At 35.7% G+C, this 20218-nt stretch overlaps 3 protein-coding genes and 1 non-coding gene across 5 annotated transcripts; 3 read left to right on the top strand and 1 right to left on the bottom strand.

The window, feature by feature from the left end:
* The first annotated feature begins 62 nt into the window (after positions 1–62).
* Positions 63–3284, top strand: LOC132183636 (quinone-oxidoreductase QR2). Its single transcript, XM_059597001.2, has 2 exons — positions 63–926; positions 2765–3284. Exons 1-2 carry the CDS (start codon positions 301–303, stop codon positions 2994–2996), a joined length of 858 nt encoding a protein of 285 aa, XP_059452984.2. The 5' UTR covers positions 63–300; the 3' UTR covers positions 2997–3284.
* Positions 3285–4641: 1357 nt separating this feature from the next.
* LOC132167212 (NEDD8-conjugating enzyme Ubc12) lies at positions 4642–8760 on the bottom strand. 2 transcript variants are annotated; one of them, XM_059578120.2, is made up of 6 exons: positions 8672–8760; positions 6014–6127; positions 5625–5733; positions 5411–5489; positions 5194–5310; positions 4642–5115 (listed from the first exon to the last, which is right to left on the bottom strand). In XM_059578120.2, exons 2-6 carry the CDS (start codon positions 6120–6122, stop codon positions 4978–4980), a joined length of 552 nt encoding a protein of 183 aa, XP_059434103.1. In that variant the 5' UTR covers positions 6123–6127; positions 8672–8760; the 3' UTR covers positions 4642–4977. The 2 variants fall into 2 exon arrangements, with proteins under 2 accessions (XP_059434103.1, XP_059434104.1); XM_059578121.2 differs by lacking the exon at positions 8672–8760 and adding an exon at positions 7583–7653.
* Positions 8761–12516: 3756 nt separating this feature from the next.
* Positions 12517–19964, top strand: DGL1 (dolichyl-diphosphooligosaccharide-protein glycosyltransferase 48kDa subunit family protein). Its single transcript, XM_059577907.2, has 13 exons — positions 12517–12882; positions 13227–13363; positions 13544–13669; positions 14132–14185; positions 14302–14415; positions 15469–15524; positions 15598–15639; positions 16855–16930; positions 17107–17178; positions 17283–17408; positions 17529–17633; positions 18798–18881; positions 19735–19964. The coding sequence occupies exons 1-13, from the start codon at positions 12615–12617 to the stop codon at positions 19780–19782; spliced, it is 1308 nt and encodes a 435-aa protein (XP_059433890.2). The 5' UTR covers positions 12517–12614; the 3' UTR covers positions 19783–19964.
* Positions 18138–18283, top strand: LOC132168349 (small nucleolar RNA snoR137). The gene has a single exon (XR_009438863.2). It is a non-coding gene; the product is annotated as a small nucleolar RNA snoR137 (small nucleolar RNA).
* Positions 19965–20218: the final 254 nt, after the last annotated feature.

Raw genomic sequence — 20218 nt, 5'->3', positions numbered from 1 at the left:
CCTTTTTGTCGATTTTACAAGTGAAGTTCAATCTTCGTTTGGTAATTCAAAATAAACAGATGTGCAAAAGTGAGAAAAAGAATGTTTTTAGCCCTCTTATTTTTCTATGTAGAATGCCAGCGATGATTGGTTAACACTTCCAAACAGCTCAGAAGTAAAAGGTCAACTCCAAGTCCGGTTCCAACTCATTCGAATGTTGTCGATGCTGCTGTCTGTTCTGAGCATTCTGATGAAAGTCTGACTGATTTTGGAACCTGTTAAGCCTCTATCTCATCCACCATTTTTCTAATCATACTGTGTATGAGTTTGAAGAAGGGAGAGCCAAAATTCAGTGATTATATTATAAAAAGCTCAGACCCAGTTGAAGTTTTTATGGGTAAAGGAGGTGGGTGTTTCCCAAGCAAGCAAAGGGCACCCGTAGGTGTTCCTGATCAAGATCCTCCAAACCCAGAAAGGGGCAATTCTATCTCTCTCCAAAACCAAATCTCAAGTACTAATGCAACCGCCCATGTTCAAGATGGGGCTGTGCAAGTACAACCGCCCAAGAAGCTCAAGATTTTCATTGTGTTTTACTCAATGTACGGCCACGTGGAGATTTTGGCGAAGAAAATGAAGAAGGGGGTTGATTCCGTTGAAGGGATTGAAGGGTTTCTTTATAGGGTCCCGGAGACGCTGGCGCCGGAGGTCTTGGGTCAGATGAGGGTGCCTCAGAAGGACATTGAGGTGCCCGTCATATCTGCGGATGGGCTTGTGGAAGCTGATGGATTGCTCTTCGGATTTCCAACGAGGTATGGGAGCATGGCGGCGCAGATGAAGGCGTTTTTCGATTCAACGGGGCGGCTATGGGAGCAGCAGAGGCTGGTGGGCATGCCTGCCGGGTTTTTCTTGAGTACCGGCACGCAGGGTGGCGGGCAGGAGACCACGGCGTAAGTATGAACTTTGGTTTTGAGTGATTGGACTGATTCATGATTTGTCAGCAAAATTTTCATTATATTTGATGTTATTTGTAGGTTTGATTCTTGTTACGTTAAGAATTCTTTGGAATTATATGAATTGGGAACAACATATAGTTCTATATATTTGTTGGTTGCATGAGTGTAGGAATCCTTATTAGATTTTATCCTGTTTCTCTTGTGATTTACAGCCAAACAAGAGAAATAGGATAATTGTAGTTGTGAGAACCCTTTGCGGAAGAACATGCTGAATGTAGGAATCAATTTGCAGGATGTGAGAAGCCTTTACTAGTTGCTTGGCCCCCATAATATTGTCACCTAGAGGTTGTTTGCTTCAACTGAGCTTCTGGAGAGAGATGGACGAGTTACCTCAACAACAATTTATATCAATATTATTATGATTATATCTTGACATCAGATAGAAGTGATCTTATGTAGTTGACATCAAAGAAAGGGGTTAATCAGATTGGTGGGGATGATATTGCAGTTATATGGATTGTACAAAACTCTGCTAATCAATGGTTGGTCTTTAGATTCTAGACTGGAGTGGAGCTCCTATATGTGCCATTTGGGCTGGTTTCAGCTATTGCATTAATAAATTCCCATCTCTGGTCTAACTGATCAGCATCTGCATCTAGATGTTGTAAATTTCATCTTTTCTTCTCCTTGTTGTTTTTTCGTGCTTAGTTTGTGTTACGATCCTAGTGTCTCATATGGGTTAAGTCTAATCTTAACCGTGTGTATATAAGCTTTTGGACACCCCTCCCCTTGTAAGCCAGTTTTCAAGGGTGAGTTCTACCTACCTAACCTTTGTATCATTTTGTTGCATAACTTGGATATAGTTTACAGCTCCTAGTAGTTATGAGCTTTTGGGGATTCCGGATTATGCTTTTTTAAAATTTTTTATTGATGAGATGAAACAAGTACAGGGTAAAAAGAATAAGAAAAATTACAGGAAAACAAAAAATAAATACAAAACAGACCAACAAAAAGAACATTGTCCTTACCAGCAGAACTGGTTGTAGTGGCCCATAGTGAGATATGAGTTGAACTTAAGGCACTCATATTTATCTTGTTATCAAGGATATCTCACTGAATCTATTATGCACCTAAATTTTTACTTATCTTACAATGAAAAGCTTATTCGGATCCAATATTAGTATCCAATTAGCCTTTTAGCTCAACCCAAATTATTATACTTTTGTATTTATTGGTCCAATGGTAGGGCTACACAATGGGATAGTCCTTCCTCACCCACAAAACCACCGACCCAATTGAAGATGGTATTTGATCCCGGGTTTCTGGTACAATATTAAGACCATTTGCCAGCTGACTGGCTAGCATCTTCTGAAGGGTTATTCTTTTGAGGAGTCAGATTAAACTAAGAACCTCCAGCATTACTTCATTTGGTTGTGGTGTCTTATATTTATTCAAACACTTTCATCCCATTATCATTTCAACATTATACACATTGATATTCCAAGTACTTTGAATTTGTGAAGATAATAATTTTTAGCCTTTTGGATTTCAGAACACTGGAACTTTGAGAATGCAAAGATGGATGGATATACAGCATTGATCAACCCCTGATTCCTTGTACTTTTTGTTTGGGGTGGGAGGGGGGGAGATAAGTATTAAAATTTTCTGTGCTCATTTTAGGGTCAGTTCTGTTATTTTGTATCACTCTTATCAGTTGCATCAATATCATTTGTCAAAGATATGGAGTGAATTTCAGCATTATCATCTAGATAAATATCATTTTAAGTGATTGAGTTTCATCTCATGAAATGGGTTGTATATAATTGCTGCAGTTGGACAGCAATCACTCAGTTAGCTCACCATGGGATGATCTATGTTCCTATCGGGTATACTTTCGGTGCCGAAATGTTCAAAATGGACGCTATCAGAGGCGGATCTCCATATGGTGCCGGAGTATTTTCCGGAGATGGCACTAGGGAACCAAGTGAAACTGAGCTTGCTCTTGCAGAGCATCAGGGCAGGTACATGGCTGGTATGGTCAAGAGGTTTGCCCAATCTTCTTAACTTATCCCTGATCACAGCCTCAACTAGCCTGGCTACATTCATGTCCAACTCCATTTTTTCTGTTCTTGATTAATACAGATTTTGCTCTTTTTGGGATATCATGTGTTAATAGATTTTAGGTAGCTGAGGAGCATTTCATTTTATAGCCTGAATACATTGTACCCCCCACATAATGGTTTTCACTTCATTGTTTGTTCAAAATGCTACATTTGTATATGGTGTGAAAATCTTTTATACTGATTGTATTGATTATTATCATCAATAATACAGTGGTTGTGTTCTTCTCCAGAGGTTTCTTCTCATCTCTCTAGTTGTAGTCTTAAAAAATATCTCTATATGACTTGATGTTTTTCCAATGTCATCATATCTTATGGTGTCTCCCTTGAAACAAAACTTCTCTCTCACAAAGTTCAAGCTCACACGCCATTGGTTTTGGTTATAGATCTGAACTCTTTGACCGAAGCTTACTCTTTTTTTTTTTTTTTTTTTTTTTTTTCAAGTAATTGAATTTTATTAAAAAAAATGCAAGGGCATAACTCAAATACACAGGATGTATTAGGGAAAAAAAAAAAAACCACAGCTTACTCATGAAAATCTAATACAATATTGATGATGTCATAGAGAAATGATGGTTCTTGATGGAAAAATGGCTTTTTGATTGCTAACTCCATATTATGCACATTGTCATCCCTTTGAGGGGAATATTTTCCTTTTTTCTTACCAGAGATGATTTGATGGCCATAGGTGGCTAGGGTTTTAAATTTTTACTGTAATATAGGAATTAGGATCATTTCCAGTTTATTGATAATATTCAGTTTGTTATGTTAGAATGGTATTTTTGTCTCCTTAAAAAGTGAAAAGACAAAAATACTCTTCAGATATAAAATATAACTAACTTGAATGACGGTTCTTCATCAAAGCTGATGTTACTTCTGATTTGTGCGCTGAGATCATACCATTTTTAGGTGGGACATAATTTCTTCCATTTTGGCCCAAATAAACAAAATTTACACAAATTTTATATCTATCGACCAAGCATATCATCAAGGAAAATGAACTTTTACTATAACCTTCTTACAAATTGACATGCTAGTCAACCTAGCATTGTCACATTTGCCAAAATCAAATTTAATTATTTAGTAACTGATATGGTAAATTTGATTGGCTGGCGTAAAAAGTATCACTGAACTTACAAATCGACATAGCAACGCACGTGATATTGTTACATCAATTACAATTAAATTTAATTGTTTAGTAACTAATGTGGTAAGCGTTATAAATTGTCACATTTGCCAAAATCAAATTTAATTATTTAGTAACTGATATGATAAATTTGATTGGCTGGCGTAAAAAGTCTCACTGAACTTACAAATTGACATAGCAACGCACGTGATATTGTTACGTCAATTACAATCAAATTTAATTGTTTAGTAACTGATATGATAAGCGTTATAAATTATCACATCAATTTGTATGAGACTTTTAGTAAAAGATTAGTACCTGAGAGCAGTACATAAATAGTGGGTTTTTATCCCAAATCTCAAACTTTCCACCTCATTTATGGGAAAGGAAATACCATTTGAGCTAGAAACCCACTAAAGAGTAAATAAAATTAAAGGTTGGGATATTTAAAGGCTGGAAGACATGACAGAAGACAGTTGAGTTTTAGCATAATTTGCCCAAGCATGGCAGTAAATGGCATGTTTTCAACCAAGAAAAATGAAAGAAATAAATACATAACTGAAGTCTTGTCCCGGTGACTCAACGTCAAAATAAAGAAAATTGGATATCCCCAACCAATAATTCAAACATGTCAATAAGTTACACAGCATACAGAATGGAAAACAAAACAAAAAGTTACACAGCATACAAACACCTTCCAGAGGGCCTCCACATTCTGAAGAATTCATGTCCAAACAGCACTCTACAGCCCTTGAACCTTCAAGCGATGAACTTGGTGCTTAGCAACACAAGCCAGCTGCTATATGCAACGCGGGAAGAGGGTCTGTCCTACATACCCACCAGACATTGCCCTTCGCACATTCGATTCAAACAGCTTTGGGTTGTCTCTTAAAACGGCTGCTGCATCGTGATTGAGCGGATCTTCATAATTTGGTTCCTGCGTGTACAAACACAAATTATAATCAAAGGGATGCCCCTAGTTGCAAGAATGTACTTGTGTAAGAATAATAAATACCGTGAAAAGATGAAATAGGCCATAAATTATAGTGTTGATATTTAAAACGGGTTTCCAGTCTTCTCTTAAAATGTTGAGACAGACATTTCCTTCCAAGTCGATATTAGGATGGTACACCTGCATGTTGGATTCACTGTTAAAATTACCTTACTGCACATAACAAATAATATTCTCAAGCAGCAACCTTCTTAATAGGGAACAGGACATGCTCATTTACCTTTGTCTTGCACTTGACTTTTGGTGCCTCATGAGGGTAAATAGGGGAAACTTGAAAAGAAAACAAAAACGTACCACCTCTGTAACAAGAAAACAAGATATTAAGTATTCAAAACTTCTCCGATAAATAATGGCATAGAGATTATCATGAAAACCTCACGATAAAATACTGTCAACATCGAAGAATGATGAGGAATTTTATAGAGTATGCTTACAGATAATATCCTTCATCAGGCCGAATGGTAACCTCGAAGTTCATCAAGTCATCCTTGCCATTGGGAAACGATATGGTACACGATTTTGGCAGGTTTAGTTCGCTGATATCTACACAATGAAACACACAAAGTTTAGAACATAACCCCTGCCTCTATAGCTCTGATATCAGTTAATTGAAAAGACAGATTATCAGGTTTTATTAGTCAAAGAACCAATGCATAGGCTATGAGATCCCATAACTTTGCCAACAAAAGTCTTCAAATAAAAAATAAGTTGGCTTAGGTGGTCCACAATTTCAGGATATGTCAACCAAATCCCCGTTCCTTGAGGAAAACACTTAAACTATATGTTATAGTCATTCAAAGAAATACATCAGAAGGCTCAATACCTTTGTGAAGCCGTAATTCTCCTGCACTTTGCTTCTTGACAGGTGTCTTTCCATTAGCATTCTCTGCAAGTTCCCTTTGCTTTTCCTTCACTTTAAATAGCTTAATCATTTTTCCTACAGCATAATATTGTAGTCAGTTTAAAGAATGCAATACCACCATATCCAAGAATAACTTGGACAGCACGATAGTACTAAATGGAAACAATGAAGCCAGTCTTGGCATAACAGATAGGATTTGCAAAGTTCATTGCGAAAGAGGCGACATCCAAGACTAAGAAACAAAGGAGGTAGCACAGATAAGGATCACCAAAAAGAAAAGAAGCCAATATGGAGTACAACCAGGTCCAAAAGTTTCACTCAAGCCAGGCGCAAGACCAGCCACACTTCTACATAACAGGGTATGCGACACACACTATGACATCAACAAAGTACCAATCAAGGTTTTGCAAGTTATAAGCATTACTTTTACTGATCAGAGTCTGGCTATTCTTATAAAGGATTTAACCTCCAATAGGCCTCCCACAAAGGGTAACTTCCTTGAACAGTTGAACCCAAGTTACAATTTAGGAAACAAAAAAATGCTATTTTTCCCACCGATATTCCACATATTTCCCATCTCCATGACATATAGAGCCTCTATGTCAGTTCCTTGAAGATGCCTCAAAAAATCTGATAATATGAGGCAATAAACTTTCAAATGAAAAATGGATCACAGAAAAAGAACTAATCAGCTTAGTATTTCCTCAATTATGTGCTTTTGTCATCTAACAAAACAAAGCAACAATAATTAAGCCCTTATGACATCCGCCTTATTTTGTCCTTAAATATAGCATCGATGAAGACGAAAGACTTGTACTGCTCGGCACCACCATAAAGGTTGAGTCATTTTAATAACATGGCCACAGTCTTAATCCTAGTCATTGGATTCGAATAAAAGCCAAAGCGAAATCAATTATGTTAGGTGTGATTCAGACATATAAGGGCGCAAATGGTCATTACACTAAAATTATTCTTTGAACAGATTTGAAGAATAATATTAGCACCTATATAAACTAACACTAGCATGCTAATTGTTTTCCTAATGAACAATTACAGATTTGAAGAATCTATTTGCCAATGCCTAACTAACAAATATCTCATGTAATGGCCTAGAAAAAAGCGCTAATCACATCTATGTTATCCCCAAAGGACTAGTCAATTTGAAGCTTCCCTATAATTCATTATAAAGCCAAGTTTTACCTAATAACTAGACAATGTAGTACTTAGCACTTACGACTATCTTTATAAACCACCCACTCCATGTGGACTACTTTTCATTTTTCCAATATGGGACCAAAGTGTTAAATCTCATCACTTTATCATGTCAAAACTAATGGTTTGTAACCGACTTTACAAAAGGATTAAAAACCAAACAAAATGATTTGACATGTATGAAATGATGGGTGGATGATCTGATTTGACATGTACCAAATTATGGGTGGATGATGCCAATTTAATTAATCTTGTACTTGAAGCATGTAAAGCATTAACCCTAGTAAATATACTAAATGGGTAAACAGATAAGGCAACCTTTCTGCTTATGTAAGCAGGCAGCTGTCAGCTTCCGTGCAAGTTTCTCCAGAATACTTCTCAGGAACTTGAGGAAAAAATCTTGAGCATATTTCTGGGAAGTTGAATATGTAGCTGTGTTTTTTGAAATTCAATGCTTTTATGGATTGATTTATTCATTCAATATATATAAACTTCAAAACTTTAATCATTGATGGGCCAACAAAATCATCCAAAGTAAGGCAGGAAACAACATAGCTAAGAAAGATGGCTCGAGATGTGCCCAAAAAATTCACTCTTTCATGAAACTCTTTGAACAACATAATTTAATGACTTTCTTTAGCAAATATAATTGAGGGACACCAATCCAACCTTATTCCAGCGATCTTTCTTTTGTGAGCTTGTTCTAGCGATCTAACAACCTAACAAACACTCATACACACCAATAATTCAGTAAACCCAAACCCAAAATTAATCCCCCAATACATATATAAGCATGATCCTAAAACAACACAAACACGTAACAGAGCGACGATCTCATGGACACAAGCCAATGGCAATGATTTGCAGAACATACAATAAAGGACCCGCTTGAAAGAAAAGCCCAGAACTACTTGAGTTTCCAACTATCTACCATAGATCATGCAACAATTCAGGACCTTACAGCCCTCTACCTATAGTAGTTTGTGACGTTCATCACTCTATATGAAACTTTCAAAAGATATAGGCAACACGTTCAAAAACTCCCACAACAAACAGCCTATCAGGCTATCAGCAATTCATAAAACAAGCACCCATGACGAAAGAACCTCTCTTTGGCACAACATCTAGCAAATTAATTCAAAAACAAGAAACCCAAAAACAGAATAAAGCCCCCCAACAAAAATCCGAAAGTCCCAACTAAACCCAATCGCATAGAACCCAGAACCTGATCAAAAGTCCCCATAGTTCCTCCAATCAACAAATCACAGCTACAACATACACACAAACATACATGTATAGATACACGTATGTGAAGCTTGAAACCTGGATCAGGGTAGCTGACAAAACGCGAAAGTTACGATCGCGGGTAAGAAGTTGTTGGAGAGAAGAAAAAGAGCGAAGCTTTACCTGGTGAAAAATAACCCAAAGGCCTTTTGAGAGAGAGAGAGAGAGAGCTCAGAAGGAATCTGCAAGAGTGTTTTTATATAATATATAAAGAGAAGGGGGCTCTCTCTCTCTCTCTGGCTTGCCTTGGCTTTGTTTTCTTTTCCTTTCTCTCTTCCTCGCGTCAATCATCGTCATCCATTTCAAGCTTGGATTTGGTTTCGTTCGCTTTCGACTGTGAAAGGCCTACATCGATTGTCTCCATCGCACTACTTTCTGTGTTTCAGTGAAGCCGTCAACCACAACTCGCCACGGAAATAAATTGATCACCACGATGTCGTTTCGGTAGTTCGAAATGTTTGTGCGTGCTTGTGGAATTACCCTTTTCAAGATTAGTGGACACGCGTTCGAGAGTGGAGGCAAGTGTATTGGCAGCAACATTTGCTGCAATCACAGGATTCGACACCCTGAACCGGGGAGGATGTGGCTTGATTTGACCGGGAACCGGTTTCCTGAGTTAAAGAAGCCCTTTTGAGGCAAATTGTGAAGAAATTTTTTTATCTAATTTAGCAGACTTAAATTAATATTTGTTTTTAAATATATATATATTTTAAAAATTATGAAACAATCACATATTCTTTACAAATCAAGAGTGACAATTTGTGTTTGTATGTCGAGTTCGGATCGTGTCGATGCATAGATATAAAATTATATACGTTAACTTTAACCAAACTTATTATTTAAATCAGTAAGACTCATCAACCTTAATCTACTATTTTTGTGCTGAGTTCATATCAAGTTCGTTGGTTGTATCAAAAAAATTTAGCACTTATATCGAGTGTTGGGTTCAGATTGTATCAAGATATAGGTATAAAAATATATAAGTAAATCATAACTCGTTTAATTAAACGAGTTAGACTTTTCAACCCTAACTCGCTAATTTCGTGTTGAATTTGTATCGAGTTCGCAAATTGTGTCAAAAATTGTTAGGTATAACAAAGAAATCATGGTCAAGTTTGTTTTCTAGTTTTTATTTATTTTCTCAAGTCAAAGACATTAAAATGTTATATTTAGCATGGTAGAATTAAGTGGCAAATGGCAATATTAATATTGTAGTATAAGAAAGTTGTACAACTTGCTAAAGGCTGTTGTTTGACTTCAAATTATATTTTCATTCTGTCCTTATTTATTAATTTTTGTTCAAAATTAATCACTGTAGTAATTTGTTATGTGCATTTCTATGTTATCGATCCCAATATCATATGAACAGTAAAACCATCTTTCATGCCCCAAGTTTTCTCCTTAGATTTTGCACTTGCTCTCTTTACTAACATGGCACGGCACGTAGTTTTAGATTCAGGTCTTCAAATTTAGATTTACTTTTCTCAATCAAATTTTGCTCCACCACACGCCAATGCCAACTAGTACGCATCGTATATTTTTTGTCCCACCGCTGCTGCTACTGTTTATTAGTTGTTTGTTTAAATTTTTTTGGTTTTTGAATAAGAGTTTTATTCTCTCTAAATCTACCATCATGAGTGATTTATGGGGTGAAGGATTTAGTCTCCTGACCATTGGGTCGAAGAGGATTAGATCAGTGTGAGAAATTTTCTTTCACGGCCATAAAATAAAGGTTGAAAAATATGATTACCTATATCTGAGATCTAATATGCACAATAGCAGATATGTGCATTAATTATAGTTGTACATGGGTTAGTAGATAAGTTGAAGTCATAGATAATACTTAATTGTAAAATCTATATTATATCTATGACGTTATAATCTTATATCTTTATGCTTTGGATCTTATTATCAATGAAATTGAAAAGATTTTCGTTAAAAAAAATTTCCCAAGTATTATTTAGGTGCTGATGTTGTCGGTCAATACTATTTTTTTTTTTTTTTAGAAAATTCATTTTACCTTTTGAAGTTTCAGAGGTTTTTCAATTCGAACTCTAATGTTTAAAAATTGGCAATGTACCCCCCTAATGTTTCAAACATTTTCAATTCAGACCCTCCGTTACTAATTTCCATTTAATTTGACAGAAATCATCCTATGTGCATCCCACGTGGGATTTTGATGCTCTCTATTCTAATTTTGCCCTCATTAAAACCTATAAAATAACATAATTACTCTAATTAAAACTTATAAAATTAGGTAATTACCATCAATTTCATAGGTTTTAATGAGGGCAAAATTGAAATAGATGGCATCAAAATCCCACATGAGAAGCACGTGGGATGATTTCTGTCCAATTAGATGAAAATTAGTAATTGAGGGTCTGAATTAAAATTTTTTGAAACATTAAAGGGGTACATTGCCAATTTTTAAATATTGGTGTTCGAATTGAATAACCACTGAAACTTCATGGGTAAAGTAACCCCACCCCCCCCGGGGCGCGCCCCCGCTTTTTGCACAAACTAATGGCCCCCTTGTCGCTCTTTTGGGAAATGTTTAGATTTTGAAACCCCTAACACTCTTTGCATTGATTAGCACCACATCCGACCCTTATGCATCCAATCTCAAATTTTTACACAAATTTTTCACACATATAGGTTGATTTTTGAAATTATCATTGAATATGAGATTAATCTTTATTAAATTTTGATTTAACGACAATTTTAAAAACAACATTCGAGTTTGAAAATTATTGTGTAAATAACTTGTAATAAGTGTAGCATTTCTCGTACTGAGTGATCTTTACCACCAAAGGAGTAATAGATTACTTCCTTATCTTGAAGGGGTGGTCAATCATTTATAAGAGTTATGTAAAGTGATGGACTACTCACTCAAAGTGTAAAACATAAGAGTGGTCGGGTCTCCCTTTAAATACTTTATTTATTTATTTATTTTATTCCAGGGCTTATGTAAAACGAGATATAGATTGACTCATTAGTTGGTAAGAGTATTCCAATCCAACAAAATTTATCTGAACTTTTCATTATAGTTAAAAAAAAAAAAAAAAAAAAAAAAAATTATTTTAGCTATCAATTTTTCTGAAACACCTATACCTCATCCTCAATTTAAGTTACTAACTTTCACTATTTTATTAAACATTATTTATTTTTCAAATCACCAACATTTCAAAGTCATGAACATATCTTATTAGTGTAAAAAATAATTTTCTTGGCGAAAATTTCTAGCCAAATACAGTTACATTTTTCTCCAATTTTGCATTTGGACTAGCCAAAATAATGTTTAACTAAGAGCACTAGTAGCAGACTCCCTATAGCCCATATGTTTAAGGAAAATCTAGAAAAAAACCACAAAAAAACATCAACATCATAAGCCCTAAATCTAACTAACATCAAATAGCATCTACAGTGTTTCTCAATGCATTGAGAAATACTATAGATGCCAAATGCATTATTAAATTATAAAAAATAGATTATCTTTCCTCTCTCCTTCACATGTTCCAATAATTCTCTATCATCTCTCCTCTCTCATTGGCTGCAATGATAAAAAAAAAAAAAAATTAATTCATATAGGGAAAAAGGGAAATGTTAGGTGTTTTTCTAGTGTACTCCTAATTGTGATGTGGCTTTTAAAATCAGCAATAAATTAAAAGTCAATAATAATAATATCAAATTCAATGATAATTTTAAAATGTATATTATAGTTGAGAGGACACTAAGAGAACACTAAAAGAACACTTATCATTTCTCAGGAAAAAATAAGAGAATCTATTATAAATTATTTTTTATAAGAAATAAAAAAAATAGTTTTATTCCCTAAATTGAGGAAAAATGGTTACGAAGCGGTTCTAATAGGGGTGTGAAAGCTCAAATATCTTATAGTAAAATAGTGGGTCTAAAGCAATTAAGAATTCTTTTGTGTCCTAATGCAATTTCCTATTGAACCCTCACAACCAACAATTTCCCAAAACTCCCCTACCTCCCCATTTTCACTTTCCAATCCAACTGTAAACTCTAATCCTCGCACACTCTGCTCCCCCAAACATCCGCCATGGCGAAGCTCCTCCTCTTCCTAACCCTAATCCCTCTCCTCCCATTTCTCTGCACCTCCTTCTCTCCCGAGAACCCCTCTAGTCGCCGAGCCCTCGTCTTGCTCGACGACCTTGCCCTCAAGTCCTCGCACTCCGACTTCTTCAAGTCCCTGCAGTCCCGCGGGTTCGACCTCGATTTCAAGCTCGCCGACGACCCCAAGATCGCCCTTCAGCGTTATGGCCAGTACCTATACGACGGCCTAATCTTGTTTTGCCCTACGACCGAGCGTAAGTTTTTTTTTTTTTTTTGCTCAGTTTCGTTTCTTGATCCGTTTGGTTGCTGAGAAAATGAGCGAAACGACGTCAAAATTTGGATCTCAGGGCTCAACTGTGAGAATGTTTTGTTGCATTGGTCTTGGTTGACCGGAGGTCAACCTCTGAGTTTCTGAGTTTTAACTTATTTTCCTTACAGTCTCTCAGCAAACAAACAGTGGCGATTTGAGCTGAATTTTAATTGTTTGCTTGTCTTTGATGATTCATAGAGGATTGTGTTTGATCGTTTGGAAACTATGAGGCATTTTGTTTTTATTTTTATTTGTTTATTAATAAATGTATTGCATCAAATTATATAGGTTTTGGAGGATCCGTTGATTTGGCTGCTATACTGGATTTTGTTGATTCGGGTCATGATTTAATTGTTGTGGCTGATACTAATGCATCTGATCTAATCAGAGAAATTGCCACCGAGTGTGGAGTTGATTTTGATGAGGTGTGTATTAGTTTATTTACATTTATCCCAACCAAAATTATTCTTTGCTCGACATTTCAATTCTATCTAGTATTTACGTGTTGCTTTGTGGTCAAATTTTCTATTTCAATAAAAAATTTCACTAATTAACAATCTTAGTTTCCTTATTTATTTATTTTTTTAAATTATTCTTGGGCACAGGACGCTGCAGCTATGGTTGTTGATCACACAAGCTATGCGGTTTCAGAAACTGAAGGAGACCATACTTTGATTGCTAGTGATGATTTCATTAAGGCTGATGTAATTTTGGGAGGCAAGAAAATTGAGGCAAGTGCAGTCTCTGACCACGATGTTAGTCTTCCAGTTAGATTTAACTCAGCGATGCACAACTTATAGGCACTTGTATTTTGATGCTATACTTTTAGTCTGTGCAGATATCATTTTCAATGAGCTATCTAATGTCTCTGTAAAGTTTTCTGAGCTGCTTTTGAGTTCTTAATTTTTGTTTATTCGTATTTTTAAGATCGAATTAGTATTATAACTACTACAATTCCAGAAGTTTTATAATAGAGTTTGTTCCTTGAATTTGCCCCACTGTATAGTTTAATAAGCTTTGCAATTACCAGCCTACACCTCTAGCCATGGAATTTGACTACATTTCATGACAGCTATGCTCAATTTTAATGTTCTTTGCAACCACTGGTCTATTATCCCAAGTCATTGTACATTATCAGTGGATGTGATAATCAAAACTCACTTTTGATTACTGTTTGGATAAACCTGTGACAGGCTCCTGTACTATTCCAAGGAATTGGCCATTCGTTAAATCCTGCCAATACCCTGGTAAGATGTGTCACTCTTGCATGCTTTTCAAAAACTACTAGTAATAGATACTTATCAAAATTGTTCAACTTAATTGCTTATATGTTTTTCCCACGTTGTCCTCTGCACATTATTAGGTGCTGAAAGTTCTCTCAGCTTCTCCTTCAGCATATTCTGCCAATCCAAAGACCAAGCTGGCAAATCCTCCATCACTCACTGGATCTGCTATCTCTTTAGTTTCTATTCTGCAGGTATGTTGGTACTCAAATCTCCATTTTCCTCTGCTCCTTTACAAAATTATTTGTCTTGATAGGTTTGTTACTGCTTTTATGGTTCCTTCTTGTTTTAATATATTGTTTCTGTACTCATTAGATGAATTGAGTATACATCGAAAGGAGAAGGATATAATTTAGTATTTAGCTTACACAGCTCTAATAATCTCTTAATCTTCTTTTGGGCTATTATGAAGTAACTTGTATGCTCCTGATAATGATATTGACAACAATGCACCTTCTCAAGTGAAGTGTATCAATATTGTAGAGTTCCATAGAAATTTCATAATTTGTCATCTTTTATGTCAGTGCTTCAGCAAGGTCATCTCACCATTACACTGGAGCCTTAAGATACAGCTCATCGCAGCTTTTCTTACTTCCTTGAAGTGGCTTTCTGGATACAAAAGAAAGGCCCATCTTACATAAACATATGAAGTGACTTTTTTTCTCATTATCAATATCAGGCAAAGTAACTAAGCATAATTGTGTGTAGATCTCTCGTGGAACATAGAATTACTTGCAATCGCATCACCTCTTTGCAGAGAACTTTGATAGAAATTGAATTCAACTCTCATCTTACATGTTGCATGTTCTGAATCCACACTATCTCATTGGCTTTATGAGCATGGGAACTTCCTCTGATTTTTGACCTGTCTACTGGACTCTTCTTTTGATCCTCTGTGCTACCTGTTTACTTCCCAAGTTTGAATCAAAGAACAAGTTCCTTCAACATAATCCAATTGAAAGAATTCTTACCCCTAATTTTTCTGGAAAATCTATTAACAGTTGGAGATTGTTTGCCTGCTAGATGTTACCCTAGTGGCATGTTTATTTGTCTTCAGAAGTTGCAGAATTTGGTTATGTTAGTGACTTTTGATAAAGGACTTGTGTGTGTCTGACTAACATAGGATGTATGTGAAAACCTTTGTTGCCAATAGCATTACAGGTTGTTTTGATACCTTTTCATGGATAGTGTTAGTGTAATTGCTATCGTTGTAAAATCTAAACAGGTTCAGCTCTTTTTTGTTGCAGGCTAGAAACAATGCTCGAATCTTGATCTCTGGCTCATTAAATATGTTTAGCAATCGGTATGTATTCTGCTGGTTGATCAAGTTTTTCCTGGTGTATGTCTTCTATTGACAGAAATGGTTTTGTTTTCAGATTCTTCAAATCTGGGGTCCAGAAGGCTGGGAGTTCAATTAAGTGAGTAAATGTTTGTCTTGCCTTTGTTTTGTGTCTGATATATGGTAGGCTGTAGGGAAGCCTGTGTCGATATCTGACAATTTTGAATTGCCAGGATCCAAATGTCTCTACAATTTTTCAATGCTAACTATTCTTAACAATACTTTTTTATTTTTTTATTTTATATATAAGTAGTTGCTTAATAATACTTGTGAAATCTTTGACTTAAAAACTGAGACTGTTATCCTTTTAGTATCTGAAGTGAGCATTCAAATTGATCTCCTGGGCATATTTGTTGATTTGTTGTTATGGTCAGTTTTTAGATCTTTTACCTACCATGTAATCTTTTGATAAATTAAAGAATATGGATAATTTTCTATTGGAGATGAAGCTACTGTACTGTTAACAAACAGTACCTTATCCAATATGCATTGGGTATATTAGTTGTATAAATGGTGTAAATTCAGTGCTAAAAACAATTTATTGGAAGAGGATCTGGAAGCCAAAAGGATGGCTCATGGCCAACTTCATGTGGCACTTCTGGTGAGAGATTGAAATCTAAAGGATTGATCAGGCCGATCAGGAAAATGAGTTGTGAAAGAGGGGGGAAGATTGTATCTTCATATCTTATTCCATAAAGATAATACTAGACATCTCAACACTTTTTCCCAAATGATCTGATCCATTCAATAAATAAATAGATTTATATTGTTTTTTTTTTTTCTTAAATGAATGTGGGATCTAGATCATTTGGGAAAGGGAATTTGGGAAAAAAAGTATTGGGATGCCTAGCAGCCCTCATTCCAGAAAGGGCTAGTAGTAACACCCTTACAGTTACTGATAGAGAATAGGTTCATATGGAGATTACTGTAGTCAGGTTATTTGGCTGTAAATAGGAATGCGCTGATACAACTATAGATGTTAGGAGGAAAATTATGGCACGACTTAAGTGCGAATTGCAGTTTTGTTAGTGGTGTAGGTCCGTAGGAGCTTCCCAGCCCTCTTTCTCAATCAGAAACATCTTTTCCAGAAATAGTAATGGCAATCCTTGTTGTTTGTGCTTCAAGTTTTTGTAAAACTAAGATTTTTTTATCATATCTGGAATCCATGGAAATGAGATCTTGATTTATATATATATGTTTTTGCCTGTATCTTATGCACATTCTTTTTGATACTACAATTAGTTCATCTGATTTTGAATGGCAAATTGACGATATATTTATTTTCTGGTAACAGACATGAGAAATCGGGTAATGAGCAGTTTTTAACTGAACTTGGCAAATGGGTTTTCCATGAAAGAGGGCATCTTAAGGTCAGCATCTTTTTGTAGTTGAGATGTTTTGTATTTAATTCTTTTTGAATGAGGTTTAGGGGAAAAAATTGTAGTTTACTTATGGGATGATTAAGAATATCTTGTGTCATCCGTTGGTTAGAATAGTTTTTAATTGTTTACTGCTTCATCATATTAAGACGTGGTTTTATCAATAGGCTGTGAATGTAAGACACAATAATGCTGGGGAGGCTGATGAACCTGCCATGTATAGGATCAGCGATGACCTGGTAATTTCGACTCCAGTTTTCATTTATTTTGAAATATATAACCTAATTTTAAATAGAAAAAGAAAAGGTTGTTTCTACCTCTCACATTTTAATTCTGGTTGAAGGAATATTCGGTTGAGATTTATGAGTGGTCTGGTACAAGTTGGGAACCATACGTAGCTGATGACGTTCAAGTGCAATTTTACATGATGAGTCCTTATGTTCTGAAGAATTTATCCACTGACAAGAAGGTACTGTATTAATTAGGTTATGAGTTGCTTGTGACTTCACTGGCTGAGTTGCTATGAACACCTCTTTTGTTTGTTTTTGGTTGGAATGAACACTTAAATTATAATTATGTTTTCTTGCAGGGTCACTATTTTACAGCATTTAAGGTTCCAGATGTTTATGGGGTTTTCCAGTTCAAGGTTGAGTACCAAAGGCTTGGATACACAAGCTTATCCCTGTCAAAGCAGGTATATTTTAACTGCTGGACCTTAAAAAAATTTTTTACACAGAATTGTATGTCAAATAATGTTCTAGAGCAATGGATCTTATTGTGGAATTATAAAGTAAAGATAGCTTCCTGACCGTGCTTGATGCTATCTGCACCCAATTAAATCAGTAGGATGCTGTTTGAGTGAAAGAGTGGCTATAGACAATAATATGAAACTCTATACTTTCAAGGATGGTCTTTGTGTTCTAAATCCTTCCCTCAATTTGTTTCGCTCTAATCTCCAAATTTATTTATTTTCTATGTTAATCGAGGCTTGTCGCTTTCGATTGGCGTTGCGTTCATCGGTGCGTATAAATCCAGAAGGACGCATCAACAAAATCGTAAATCACAGAGAAATTCGACCATTTTTCCTTTACATAACAAACAGCTACACACTGTTGGTTGGTCGTAGTTTGTTTCATGGTCGGGTTGTGGCATTGTTTTTGAAGCAGTTATTTATTAATATTATATGCATTAGGAGGGTGTTGCTTCTTACTGGTGAACTCTCCCTTGTTTCTAAGTGGGGGATGTTCATGTTTCCGAAGCATAGATTAATATCTTTGCCAGTATTAAACAGAGCTGTGTATTCTTTTTGTTGTTTTACTGTGCTACCTGTCTCCTGGTACATTTCCATCTTATTTTTCTTTTACTTATCAAAAAAAGGTTTTTGGTTTTCATAGACTCCAAATAGTTCAAACATCCTGTTACTTCCATTGGTATTGTTAGTTTTCAGCTCTACTATATATATATATATATATATAATCATAAATTCATTAAAAAGTGCAAATGTGCAACCTAAGTACGCAGGAAGTATACAAGAGAGAGCTATTGTCATATTTCAACTTTCTTATATGGCCATCTTGCAAAGAATTTAATGCTCAGTTGAAAATAATACAGAACCAGAGTCATGATCTTTGCCTTCCCACTTGATATTTATTTATTTCTCATTAACTTTCCCAAGAAGTCAAGGTGAACAAGATGAAAATTAAGGTCTAAGCGCTTTGAAATCCAATCTAAGAATAAACAACACATCTGCTAGTTGATTGTCATCTTTGAGAATGCTTGCAATTGTGATTCTCTGTTAGAATGTAGAAGCACCTTTTTCTACATGCACTATATGATATGTGAAATTTTCAATTTGCAGATTCCAGTCCGGCCCTATAGGCACAATGAATACGAAAGATTTATACCAGCAGCTTATCCCTACTACGGGGCAGCATTTTCAATGGTATGAGACTCTACCCCCCCCCCCCCCCCCCCTCTCTCTCTCTCTCTCTCTCTCTGGTCAATCTCGTTTATGTATACTTGTTTTATGCAACTTATCTTTTCAATAATTTTTTAGTTTTTCGTGTTCCCTCTTTTAATTTATTGGAGGAGGGGGAGTTAAGGTTATAGGGTGGAGTTCAGGCAAACAGACTCCTCTGCCTCTTGTTGAAAGATGGGATTGTCTCCATTTTTTTTCCCAGCTAATGTTATGATGGTCTAGGTTGGCCATTTTTGTAATCCTCTTTGCTTACTTTAGATAAACCCAGGCCATCCCGATTGAGTTCTAAAAGTTTTGAGCTTAGCCTGGTTTTAACTTGAATTGGGCTCCGCAGAAGTTTTGATTCTATAGTGAACAATTTACTCCAACTTGGCTTATTATGCAATTGAGCTTGAAATTCAAGCTTAAACGTAGCTAGCATTGTTGGAAGAGAAACAAGCAGATTTATGAGCCATGCTCAAGATGTTTGCAAGTACTTTGTTCCCTAGTCAGCCCTACCTGTGGACGTGCATTTGAAGATTACCGTCTTAGCTAAAAACTACCCATACTAGACGCCAGACATTAATTTTGCCTAACTAATTCCTCCAGTATGTTGCTCATTTTTTTTCTTCTGAAACTGGTTTTTCACTTCTGTGATCCTGTTGCATTTCCTTTGTTAGCACAGTGAGCTTCTACTCTGATCTCTCTTGGAGATGTACAATGTCAAAGTTTGATTGTTACAATTTTGGATTTGTACACACTAGATTGATATGGTCTCATGTTTAATTTAATCTCCTTTTTTCTGGAATTTAATATGAAAATTTAAATTTTGATGCAGATGGCAGGTTTCTTCATCTTCACTGGCGTCCACCTATACAACAAGTAGCTTTAGGACCGTTAGATGTGGGGACAATTTACCATCGCTGTTGAGAGCCAATTTTTCAGATTGGAAATTTTGTTTGAGCAATGATATCACGTAGATGCTTATGATTTTATTAATCTATGGATATGCCACTTGATTAGTTGGTCAAAGAAAAATGCATTTACCACCATCACATTATTTGTTTCTTTAGATGTAGTCACTGATGCTGATTTGATATTGGCCACTAAACATCAATTTGGAGTTCAGCTTGCATCCTGGACGGTCCGGATTAAAACCAACTATTTTTAGCACAAATCCGCTCAATGCTTGGACATGTCTTGACCGTCCATATTCAATAACAAGAAATGTCTTATTATTGAATAACAGGACACGAGCCAAACTCGAAATGACATATCGGAAGAAAAAAGAAATGCTAAGATGAAAGGCCATGGCCATGTAG

This window comes from Corylus avellana, chromosome 2 (genome assembly GCF_965113065.1).
Source record: "Corylus avellana chromosome 2, dhCorAvel1.hap1.2, whole genome shotgun sequence".
NCBI classification, from domain to species: Eukaryota; Viridiplantae; Streptophyta; class Magnoliopsida; order Fagales; family Betulaceae; genus Corylus; species Corylus avellana.
The sequence above is the reverse complement of the archived record's forward strand: the minus strand, read 5'-3'. Positions and strand labels throughout refer to the sequence as shown.

Coding starts and splice junctions, on each gene's coding strand:
- LOC132183636 (XM_059597001.2), top strand. CDS start 301: ATGAGTTTGAAGAAGGGAGAGCCAAAATTCAGTGATTATATTATAAAA. Junction 927..2,764: donor GGCGGGCAGGAGACCACGGC/GTAAGTATGAAC, acceptor TAATTGCTGCAG/TTGGACAGCAATCACTCAGT.
- LOC132167212 (XM_059578120.2), bottom strand. CDS start 6,122: ATGATTAAGCTATTTAAAGTGAAGGAAAAGCAAAGGGAACTTGCAGAG. Junction 5,734..6,013: donor AGAATTACGGCTTCACAAAG/GTATTGAGCCTT, acceptor TTCATTGTGTAG/ATATCAGCGAACTAAACCTG. Junction 5,490..5,624: donor CCTGATGAAGGATATTATCT/GTAAGCATACTC, acceptor TTCTTGTTACAG/AGGTGGTACGTTTTTGTTTT.
- DGL1 (XM_059577907.2), top strand. CDS start 12,615: ATGGCGAAGCTCCTCCTCTTCCTAACCCTAATCCCTCTCCTCCCATTT. Junction 13,364..13,543: donor GTGGAGTTGATTTTGATGAG/GTGTGTATTAGT, acceptor TCTTGGGCACAG/GACGCTGCAGCTATGGTTGT. Junction 17,409..17,528: donor ATTTATCCACTGACAAGAAG/GTACTGTATTAA, acceptor GTTTTCTTGCAG/GGTCACTATTTTACAGCATT.